We start from the raw sequence: 12,375 nt of genomic DNA on the forward strand, positions 1-12,375 counted from the left end.
TGGTTCATGTGAACAGTAATACTACTGGGGCGACTTGGTAAACGCGCTGCTCTCATGAAACATGTGGTTCTTCACAGGTCTGCTGGCCTGATGAACGTGAGCAGTTACTGTGTTGCTCCCCTGACACAGAGCAGTGGACGGGTACATATGGGCAATGTATTTATTATGACACATAACCGAGACCCCTGACTGTTGTTCCAGACATGAACTGGATCCTAAGTATACATTTTGGACCTGGGACCAGTTGTTCAAAACTTTTAATCTGCTATCCAGGACCAGATCGATTATCGGCTGATTTCCCCTATAAAACAAAAAATCAGCCAGGTAGATCTGATCACACAAATCCTCCCACACAGATCACGTTGTGGTGAAAGTAAATAGAACTGGGTGTAAAACAGAGTCTGTAAACAGCAGAGTTTGTTTTGCAGTTATTCTCCTAGGAGCAAAACCAAATCTATACGTTATATATATATATATATATATATATATATATATATATATATATAGGCTATTGTCATTCTAGCACTAATCAAATGAGCTATAATGCATTATCAATGAAAAATAACAAATAAGATGCAGAGAGACAGACTGAGGGTGAGGGTGACAGGAATGACCTGGAATATCCTGGGGATCTCTTTGGCGTCAGCGCGGTACACGTCTGTCTGGGTGACAGGCCGCACATGGAACAGTTTGCTGCAAGAAGATAAAAACGTTTAAATAAAATGTGTTTAAAAATGTGGGTTAGGGTTGAACATAGCTTTTTTTATGGATTGGAATGTAGCAATTTCTTAAGCCGAGTTAATAACCAATGACTGGTCTAAATTACAAACATTCTAATGAATAACTTGATTCTAATGAATTGTTGATGTGTTGAATACTTATTTCCCGCACTGTACACCAGCCATTTGCTTAAGTTAAAAAAGTTAAACTGTACACACAATTGGTTCTTCTTCTTTCAATTGGTTCTCCTTTATGTAAATGCTTCAGTTAAGTCCCCAAACAAATCTGTCGCTTCTTATGCTACACCATGCAAACCACATTCCAAACAAATATTATGCACAAAAGTGTTCAACATGGATGTAAATCAGAACGAGTTTGTCCCAGCTGTGTGTGTGTGTGTGTGTGAGTGTGTGTGTGTGTGTGTGTGTGTGTGTGTGTGTGTGTGTGTGTGTGTGTGTGTGTGTGTGTGTGTGTGTGTGTGTGCTTGTGAACTAGAGAATTAGCGAATTGGCCGAATCTCCATTCAGATAAACAAAACTGAAATTGAGTGGCTGTTTCTCTACTTTGCAGGTTGTTGCTGTAATGCTCTTCAAGTTAACTTATCAAAATACATCTTTACAAGGTCCTTTGAAGACCCTTTTAATGGGCTTCCACACAGAACACGTTACTCACTCGATATCCAGCACCATGTAGGGGTTGGACAGCTCTTTGTCTTGCTCACTGTTATAAAAAAGAATCTTCTTGCTGCTCACTACCACATACTGTAAAAAGACAAGAAAATACAATTCACTCAGAAATATGTTTCTCAGACATTTTCAGATCTCAAGTTACGCATCAACAGAAGCCATTTACACTGTCAAGTAGCGATGTAACGATACACTCAACTCACGATTCGATACAATTCCCGCTACGATTTCTTTTACAAAATTAGATTGCAGACAAATTATGACTGAAAAAGATTTTAATAAATGTATTTCTCAGACAAAAACTACAAAATACTGTATTTTCTTAAAGAATCCCTTTTTATTCCTGAGGTAGGGTATAAGGTTTCTCACTAGCTGCAGACACAGGCCAGGGAGCGCTCCTTCTGCAGAGCGCACTGTGCTCGCCCCATACTGGCTCTCTGGGTTTTGCCTTTTGGGTGGTTTGGTAACCCTAGATGATCTTTGTGACATTTTACACATGACATTTCACATACGTACACAAACTCCCAAAAGTATAAAAGCACCACTTGTAAAACACCACTAGAACATGCTCACTCGTAATGCCGCTTCTCTCTTCAAATCGCTGCAGCTCTCCTTGAGCTTCGTACTCTGAGTAATAAACCCTATATGGGTAGAAGGCGGAATGTCTTCCATAGCACATATAGTTTAGGAATTACGGTAATGAGAATGTGTGCTTTTAACAGATTTTTAAGGGTTAAAAGAGTATTGCGATTGTTTTTTTAATTTCACCGATTTGAAACGTCTCACATTTGTAGCGATATTAAACTGTCTGGCGATGCATCGTTCCATCCCATCCATTTATCATTGATTGATTGATTGAAAACTTTATTAGAAGATTTGCAGAAGTAGGTACATGAAAGTACATATTACATACAAGGTCAACTAACAGGATAAAAACCCAAGAAAGCCACTGGCTTATTTCAATTGGGGTCCTTGATTCTCAATTCATCGTTACATGTAAGACAGACAAAAAAGCTAGTACTATCTACAAGATAATACAGACAAATAACTATTACTATCTACAAGATAAACACACATCCATCATGGGAAGAACAATACAACAAAACATAAGGTATGTACAGCGGGTAGGACAGGTGGGGACATACACCACAGGTGGGGGCGGGGGACAAAACACAAAGTATGTACAGTGGGTAGTTCGGGTCTTTTAATCTGATTTTTGATTTAGAGGGTCCAGTTACGGATTGCAGCCTCCTGTAAATGTTTTTTGAGAGTGGTTTTGAAGGTGGGCAGTGTTTTGCACTCCTTTAAGATTATAGGAAGGGCGTTCCACATTTTTACTGCATAGTTTGCAAACGAGTTTAACCCCTTGTTTGTGGTGCAACGCGGTTGAACGTGGTTCGTGGAGCTTCCTCTGGTGTTGTATGTGTGGACGTTGTTCACTTTTTGGAAGTATGTTGACAGGTACTTGGGTGTCTTTGTGGTGTAGCGTATCTTGAAGACCAGGCCCAGTGCAAGCTGCTGCACTCTGTCAACTACTCGTAGCCAATCAAGGCTCAAAAAATGAGCAGCGGTTAGATGTGTCCTAGGGTTGAGACCTAGCAGAAGCCTAACCAGTTTATTTTGGGCTGTCTGGAGTCTTGTTTTATGGGCCTTTGTGGTTCTATAGTACCATGATGTTACGGCATAGTCGAAGTGACATTGAATGAGAGCTCCTGATAGGGTCCTCAGTGTGTTTTTACTGACAAGTGAGGATATCCTGTACAAGAATCTAGTTCTATGGTTAACTTTTTTGATTACTTTTGCTGCCATTTTATCTCCGGAAAGATTTGCCTCTAAGATGGAGCCCAGGTATGTAATATCCTCTTTTCTTGTGATATTAATGTTACCCACTTTTATTTTAAAATTTTCAGCCTTTCTGAGTTTAGATGGGGATCCGTATAGGATGGTTTCAGTTTTACCTAGGTGTATTGATAGTTTATTGTCAGCTAGCCAGATGCAGATTCTACTCAGTTCAGTGCTTAGCGCTTTTTCCACCTGCAATATGTCCCTGTCAGAGACCAGCAGAGCCGAGTCATCCGCGAACAGGAATAAATTGCAATCACATGCTGATGACATGTCATTCACATATATTAGGAACAGTAAAGGTCCCAAAATGCTTCCTTGTGGAACGCCGCAGGTCACTGGGAGGGGGGGGGACAGTGTTCCGTTCACACTAACCACCTGTTCCCTCCCCTCTAAGTAGGATCTCATCCAGCTCACCGATGTTCTATCGAACCCTATTGCTTTCAGTTTATCTAACAATATGTGGTGATCTACTGTGTCGAAGGCCTTCTGGAGGTCCAGCATGACCATGCCGCAGTACTTGCCCGAGTCCACCTCATGGTTGATGTGGTCGTTCAAATAGAGAAGGCATGTGTCAGTGGAATGGGATGTTCTGAATCCTGATTGAAATTCATACATCAGCTTTTTTTCGGTAAGGTACCTATCGACCTGTTCATAAACTATTTTTCCCATAAGTTTCGAGATGGAATTAAGAATAGAAACAGGTCGGTAGTTGCCTGGGTCTAATTTGCTTCCTTTTTTATACAGTGGGGTTACCCTTGCTATTTTAAAGTCAAGGGGGACGTGTCCCTGTTTGATGGAGAGGTTTATTATGTGGGTGATGATTGGGGTAATGGAGGCAGCTGAGTCTTTTAGAAATCTGGCTGGAATATTGTCATGGCCCGTGGCCTTTTCTGAGTGTAGAGCGCCTAGCTTTTTAAACACCTCATCGTTTGACACCATGGAGAGTTTAAAATCATCATTGCGTACACCCAGTTTATTGTAGAACTCACGGATGTGCTCTACACCATAACGCCCTGAGTGGGGTGGTAGATTGTTAACTAATTTAGTGGCTATGGTTGTAAAGAAAGTGTTTAAGCACTTAGCCACATCCAGCTTGTCTGTAAGGAGAGAATCACCAGATTTGATGCTGATGTTTGTAGACCTGGTTTTGAGTTTTTGACTGCAACCTAGTTGGCTATTAAGTAGCTTCCAAAGGTCACGTGGTTTGTTTAAGTTTTCTTCGATTTTGTTATCGAGGTATTCTTTCTTAGCAGATTTGGTCATGGTAATTACCTGATTGCATAGTTTGTTGCGTTGTTTTTTAATTTTCTCAAAGTGGGTTTTGTGATCTTCGTTTAAGTGTTTCACTAATTTTGATTTGCATTTTTGAACTTCAGAGCATTTTAGGTCTCTGACTTTCATAGCATTTAGAATGTCCGAATTCATCCATGGTTCCGATCGGGTTTTAACCCTGGTGGTTCTCATGGGGGCTATACTGTCAATAATATTTAGGAATTTGGTTTTGAAACCTAGCCATGCCTCTTCAACCTGTGTGCATTTTAGTTCATCAAACCAGTCTTGATTCTCCAGTTTATGGTTTAAGGCCTCACTAGAATAGGATTTAAGGGATCTAGTAGTTATAGTTTTATGACCGCCAGCCTTGGGTTTTTGTTTTTTACGAGTGCAAAAGATCATGTAATGATCACTTAGCCCACATACAATAACCCCACTCTTGGAGATTTTGGACTCATCCGATGTTAGAATGAGATCTATGGTGGTTTGAGTAGAAATACACACCCTAGTGGGTTTGGTAATTTGTTGACGGAGACCGTGTAATTCAGAAAACCTAGTGAAGGATTTGAAAACGGATGCTTCATTTCTGAGCATGTCCGTGTTCAAATCTCCAATAAGAATCTTTTCCACACAGTCAACGTCATCCAAGCACCCCTCAAGAATATCATAGAAATCACTCTGATCGGGAGGTCTGTAGATAGAACCAACCAGCACCGGTTTTGCTTTGTTAAAGATAATTTCAACCCAAACAGATTCTAATTTGTCATGATTCAGGTCATCACGGGTGTTAAAGATAATATCGTTGTGAATATACATGCAGACACCACCCCCATACCTGTTCCTGTCGTTTCTGATGACTGTGTAGTTGACTATTTCAATCTCTGGGTCTTTGATGGATTCATCAAACTTGGTCTCAGAGAAGCTCAAAATATGAACCTTGCTGTCATGGAACATTTCTCTGATTTGGTCCAGTTTAGGCACAAGACTGTTCACATTAAGGTGAACAATATGCAGGCCCTTACTGCTGTGTCCAAATAGAGAGTTTATGTCTTTGACTTGGAAATAGTCACCACCATTTTGGTCATCGTCACGTTGAGGGGGTGGGGGGGGGCGCCCATTGTTCATCGGTTTCGTCGTAGAGTCTCCGGGTGGAGAAGGGGGGGGTCGTCGTCGGGTGGGGGAGGGAGGGGGGAGGGGGGGGTTCGTCACCGGGTGGGTGAGGCCTCTGTGTTCGTCACCGGGTGGTGGGGGGGGGTTCGTCACCGGGTGGGGGAGGCCTCTGTGTTCCCTGGCTAGGTGGTGGAAGATAGGTGGGGGGGTAATGTTATTAGCATATCTACCCATTGTTTTGCTAGCCACGTCTGAAACCTGGATGTCTGCTGTTGCCGGCAAACTAACCGGTTTGTCGACAATGGCGTCAATGTTTATGCTCGTAGCATTTGCCTGGGAAAGATATAGTTGTTGTCTGGCTAAACGTGAAGCCCGCCTGGTTGCGACTGGTCCGGGATTCTGCTGGATGTCTCCCGAGAGCAGTAGATAGAGCCATATCACGGTTCTTCTGTCTATTCTACCTGTCGGGGTTTTGTTTCTTCTCGTCCGGTCCGCAGTTAGCGTCGTGTGAATGGTTGTTGCTCCGAAGCCCAAACATTTCTTCGCGGCGTGGAGATAAAAGTCGTTATGTGTCTCACCTTTTCCAACAAAGTTTGACTCCTTCTCCATAAGATGCAAGTTCTGTGGTGATTTGATGTACAAATCCGTAATCCATAGAAGGAACAGAAGAAAATGCGGTATAATCCTCGCCGTTGCGCTCGTGCGCTGATAGAAGCGACTACTCATGGTGACTGCACTGATGATCATCATGTGTAGAATTGTATGGAATGTGTGTAGGGGCTTTAAAATGTTCACTCTTTTGTGGGGGAGGACACCCAGACTACAGTGAAAAAAATAAATAGCTTCCGCAAATGTGAAACTCCCGCCAGGCCTGTGGCAGCGGACCTGAAACAGCTTTATAGGTTTCAGGTAAACACGGCTGATGTTTAAATCAGCATCTTCATTAAAGCCATTTTTTCCAGAAAATGAAATGGATAAAATAATTAAACAGTTATAATAATATATATATACCGGTATTATACTAATTAATCACAATAAAAGTCGACATGGCCTAATTTAGTGGGTTCCTTCCAAGTGTACATGGGACCCTGGGTGTCATTGTGATGCGATCTTTCTAAACCACCACCTCTTGTTGTGAGGGGGGAACCCTCTCCAGAAGGAACATCTTCTCACAGATCTCCGGGGGGTTTGGCTCAGCACGTTAACTAACGGTCAGTTACAAGTATTTTGTGTGTTAAATGTGAACTCCTAAAACAAAGTGTTAGTGAATATGGAACTGTGTCAAACATGTTCTATGTACCTTTCTCTCCCATCCAAACTTCTTGGTGTTGTTCCTGACAGGCAGTGACAGCCATCCCTCCAGCCTGGTTTCTAGGAGGAAAAGGAGCAACACATTTAAACAGCAGGGTAACATTGGACAATATGCAGGGCAGTACCTGAATGGGGGGGGGGGGTTGTCTTGTCTTTGAGCTGGGGAGAGGTTAAAGAAAAGATCAATGAATGAACCATAGCAATTGTCCAAATGAGCCACAGTTAGACAGCATGATCCAGAGTTAGCAACACCACTAATGAAAATAGCCCTCAAATATCTGTTATTTTTATGTAACGGTTTGACAATCTTTAAATTCCTGTGGAAATCCCATGTTCTTCTGTTACTGATGTGACAAACGCACAGATTAGCCGTAAACGCTGTGGAAGAGCCATGTTCAGATAGGGGTTCACACACACGGAAAATCAGTTGGTTAGAAAACCTGCCTCAGAGGTTAGAAAACCTGCCTCTCTAACCTGTAGGCTACCTGCCTCTCTAACCTCTAGGCTACCTGCCTCTCTAACCTCTAGACTACCTGCCTCTCTAACCTCTAGACTACCTGCCTCTCTAACCTCTAGACTACCTGCCTCTCTAACCTCTAGACTACCTGCCTCTCTAACCTCTAGGCTACCTCTCTAACCTCGAGTCTAGACTACCTCAGGGTTGCCACGCTTGCCTTGAAATAATTTTCCATACCACCTCTTGATTTTCCAGGTACCATGTTTTGTGATGATATCTAGACCGTTAAAACTTTCCGCCCCCGCCCGTCCACCACACCGGCCCACCCCCACCCCCAGAGGACACCTGACTACTTACTTGATTTAAAAGATGTGCCGTCTAGATGTGCAGTCTAGTCTAGATGTGCGATCAGCTCTTAAATGCTTAGAGATAGTTCGCTGTCTAACCAGTGTTTTGATTGCTCAGTGTAGATGTATTAAACTAGAACTAATTTCCAGCCTAGAACACCACTGGGCTGAAAAACTTGGTTCCCTAAAATATATATATATATATATTTATATATTTATAAATATAGGTGATGGTGGTGATTCCAATTCATCAGAGCAGTCATACGTCATCTCCCTGTCATCAGAACGATCACGCCCCCTTTTGGGTGGCAGAATTGTTAGAGGTTTGACTTGCGGTCAATGCAAATGTATGGTCTTTGCTACTTTTATACGTTAAAATAAGAAAACAGTATTGCTTTTTAGCAATTAGGAGCCCAAATCAGATGGCCAGTCAGGCAAACAATTATATAGTGTCGTTGCCGATCAATGATCTACGTCGTTATATATTTTAAAAATCATGAAATAGAGGTTGATGTGTGTCCTTTCAGTCTGCCTCCCATCTATGTGGCTGAACGACCCTAACCCTGAGATGTCATATAACCCTAACCTGCATACAACTACCTCATTGAATCTCCAGATAATGTATTTCTGACATCTATCACTTGCTGTAGTTAAGATACTTTATTTTTCTGTTTTGGTAGTCTGTCCAATGTGACACTTGCCCTCCTCCACCGGCCCTAGTTTTGGATCTAGCTTGCTGTTCATTATTTTGATAATAAATCATAGCTAGCTAGCTATAACATCTTCATATAATTTTTTTTTTATATACACACATACATATACTATATATACCATACAGGCTAAATACTGATCACTTGGCATATGCATCATCTATTAAAGTATCAAAGATCACACATTTGCATTGACCGCCAGTCAAACTTCTACCACTTCCTGAGTAAATCCAACGTTCCTACGCTGAGATATGACCGTTTTAGCACATCAATGTTTGTTTGCAACAATGAACCATGTGCTTGCCAACCAACATTGATAAAGCCACATTTAGAACAGCCACAGACAGTTCCAAGCCAACTACTTAAAGTTGAGAATAAACTTCAATTATTAAATGTTTTAGAAAGCCTATCAAATATTCCAGGACAACACAATTTTTCCATGTACATTTTCGATTTTGCTCAGTTTCCATGCCTTTTCCAGGTATGGAACAGGGCTCAATAATTTCCATGTTTTCCCTGTTTTCCAGGTAGCGTGGCAACCCTGCTACCTCTCTAACCACTAGGCTACCTCTCTAACCTCTAGGCTACCTGCCTCTCTAACCTCTAGACTACCTGCCTCTCTAACCTCTAGGCTACCTACCTCTCTAACCTCTAGACTACCTCCCTCTCTAACCTCTAGGCTACCTGCCTCTCTAACCTCTAGACTACCTGCCTCTCTAACCTCTAGACTACCTGCCTCTCTAACCTCTAGGCTACCTGCCTCTCTAACCTCTAGACTACCTGCCTCTCTAACCTCTAGGCTACCTGCCTCTCTAACCTCTAGGCTACCTGCCTCTCTAACCTCTAGACTACCTGCCTCTCTGACCTCTAGACTACCTCTCTAACCTCTAGGCTACCTGCCTCTCTAACCTCTAGACTACCTGCCTCTCTAACCTCTAGACTACCTGCCTCTCTAACCTCTAGACTACCTGCCTCTCTAACCCCTAGACTACCTCTCTAACCTCTAGGCTACCTCTCTAACCTCTAGGCTACCTCTCTAACCTCTAGGCTACCTGCCTCTCTAACCTCTAGACTACCTCTCTAACCTCTAGACTACCTCTCTAACCTCTAGACTACCTCTCTAACCTCTAGGCTACCTCTCTAACCTCTAGGCTACCACGGCCGCAGACATTACCTGCGTAGGCGTCGTCCATGTCGAGGTCAGGCCCGCTGCTGATGCTCGCCGCCTCTAAGGAGTGGACGCTGACGGAGTTGAGGAGGCCGCGCAGCTGTTCGATGTCGCTGTCCTTGCTGTCCAGGGCCATCTGCAGCTCGATGCGCAGCTGACTCTCGTCTGCAATTTGCTGCAGACAGAAAGACGGACGAAAAGGACATTCTTTTAGTCATCCATAGTTTTTCCGTCTGCGGCCCCTGTTGACGTTGTTTGTCGGCATGTTATTGATCGCTGGCACGTCGACGGCCGCTGTTGTTGAAACGGTTAGGGTCAGGTGTCGTTGGTTGTGTTGATGACCACATTGCATACCGTCGACCTCCCTCGGAACTTGACGATGCTGCTATTGAAGTGGTTGTGGTTGACGGTTAGTGTGTGGTCGTGGTTGTGTTACTGTTAGTGTAAGGTTGTGGTTGTGACAGTTAGTGTGAGGTGGTGGTTGATTGATTGAATTGATTGAAAACCTTTATTGTCCCCAATGGGGAAATTTTGTTGTCAAACAGCTCAGTTAGGGCAGACAGAAAACATTCAATAAAATACATAAAACAGTGCAGGCTCAATAAGTTGTGGTTGTGACAGTTGTGGTTTAGCCCTTAGTGTAAGGTTGTGGTTGTGACAGTTAGTGTGAGGTGGTGGTTGTGGTTGTGACAGTTGTGGTTTAGCCCTTAGTGTAAGGTTGTGGTTGTGACAGTTAGTGTGAGGTGGTGGTTGTGGTTGTGACAGTTGTAGTTTAGCCCTTAGTGTAAGGTTGTGGTTGTGACAGTTAGTGTGAGGTGGTGGTTGTGGTTCTGACAGTTGTAGTTTAGCCCTTAGTGTAAGGTGGTGGTTAGGGTTAGGTTGAGGTTTTGGGTGTAGTTTAGCCCTGAGTGTAAGGTGGTGGTTAGGGTTAGTGTAAGGTGGTGGTTAGGGTTAGAGTTAGGGTTAGGGTTGGTGTAAGGTGGTGGTGCTGACCGCCTGCATGTCGTTGATCTCCCTCTGGTACTTGATGATGGTGCTGTTAAGCTTCTCCTTCTCCGACCGCAGCTCCAGCTGCAACTTCCTGTTCTCTTTCTCCTTCCGTCGCACATCCGTGTCGTTACCACGACGACTGCCTCCGCCACGCATCTCTTTCCTGTTCATGATCTCTGCCAGCTTGTTCACAGCCTAAAACACACGTTCGTACACACACACACACACACACACACACACACACTTGTAATGACCCTATAATTAAGAGTACTGAGTGTAATGTAGAAAAAACATTTGACTAATAAGTTAACTAATATTACAACACAGTCAGGTTAAATCAGGGAAACATGTCTAAACTATCCTTCCCTCCCAGCAGACGTACCTGGGTCTAACCCTCCCAGCAGACGTACCTGGGTCTAAAACACCCAGCAGAGACGTACCTGGGTCGAAAACACCCAGCAGACGTACCTGGGTCTAACCCTCCCAGCAGACGTACCTGGGTCTAACCCTCCCAGCAGACGTACCTGGGTCTAAAACACCCAGCAGACGTACCTGGGTCTAAAACACCCAGCAGACGTACCTGGGTCTAAAACACCCAGCAGACGTACCTGGGTCTTCAGCGTTCTCTCTGACTGCAGCTGCTTCTCAAACGTGATCTTCATCTGGCTCATCTGCTGCTCGTCGTCCTTCGATGTCTGCAGCTCTGAACACAACAGACCAGACAGCCCTGCTCATGTACAGTTGTAAACAGCCCTGCTCATGTACAGTTGTAAAGTCAAGCCTTTCTTTTCAATACCACAATTGTCCATCTAGTAAAACCAGTCCGTACCCCTGTATCCCAGTACACATGACAATAGTACTTTGGAAAGAAATGCGTCACTAATTGAACTGTAGTTAACTGTGAGAGCAATCACATCGTTGCAGTTCATAGTTATGGAGATGTTCTCTTGCTATCCAAATCCGGGGCGATTAAAACTAAAAAAGGAAATAAATTGAAATAAGGAACAGTTTACCTTCATGCGTGTCCTTCAGTCTGTTGTTCAGCTCCTCCTTCTCGTTGGCGAGGTTGGCCACGTCACCAGTCAGAGTTCTGTTGGATTCCTCCAACTACATAGGAACATAATCCACCAAATACTCTTTACACTCATAAAGGGCCTTATCATTGAAACATACAAAATGTGAAAATGTCGTTTTCCATTCTGTTTTTTGCCTTCTAGATCTCCAAATCTAAACTAACTCTGTGTGAACGCAGCTCAGCCCCTGTCCACTCACCCCTATCCCTAGCCCCTGTCCACTCACCCCTATCCCTAGCCCCTGTCCACTCAGCCCTATCCCTATCCCCTGTCCACTCACCCCTATCCCTATCCCCTGTCCACTCACCCCTATCCCTATCCCTATCCCCTGTCCACTCACCCCTATCCCTAGCCCCTGTCCACTCACCCCTATCCCTATCCCCTGTCCACTCACCCCTATCCCTAGCCCCTGTCCACTCACCCCTATCCCTAGCCCCTGTCCACTCACCCCTATCCCTATCCCCTGTCCACTCACCCCTATCCCCTGTCCACTCACCCCTATCCCCTGTCCACTCACCCCTATCCCCTGTCCACTCATCCCTATCCCCTGTCCACTCACCCCTATCCCCTGTCCACTCACCCCTATCCCCTGTCCACTCACCCCTATCCCTATCCCCTGTCCACTCATCCCTATCCCTGTCCACTCACCCCTATCCCTATCCCCTGTCCACTCACCCCTATCCCCT

The 12,375-nt window shown here is 44.1% G+C and overlaps 1 protein-coding gene across 1 annotated transcript in view; it reads right to left on the reverse strand.

Annotated features, from left to right (window-relative positions):
- LOC308163768 (rho-associated protein kinase 2-like) overlaps positions 1-12,375 on the reverse strand; it is a gene marked incomplete at both ends in the record, with an annotated part of 117,689 nt that overhangs the window by 90,416 nt on the left and 14,898 nt on the right. The window contains 7 exons of the mRNA XM_080537956.1: positions 615-693; positions 1,393-1,481; positions 6,934-7,004; positions 9,633-9,801; positions 10,620-10,811; positions 11,225-11,319; positions 11,630-11,723. Coding sequence (XP_080394082.1) covers positions 615-693; positions 1,393-1,481; positions 6,934-7,004; positions 9,633-9,801; positions 10,620-10,811; positions 11,225-11,319; positions 11,630-11,723 — 789 coding nt within the window. The remainder of the gene's footprint in view (positions 1-614; positions 694-1,392; positions 1,482-6,933; positions 7,005-9,632; positions 9,802-10,619; positions 10,812-11,224; positions 11,320-11,629; positions 11,724-12,375) is intronic.

The sequence above is a fragment of the Nansenia antarctica genome, assembly GCF_963989245.1.
Source record: "Nansenia antarctica genome assembly, chromosome: 8".
NCBI classification, from domain to species: Eukaryota; Metazoa; Chordata; class Actinopteri; order Argentiniformes; family Microstomatidae; genus Nansenia; species Nansenia antarctica.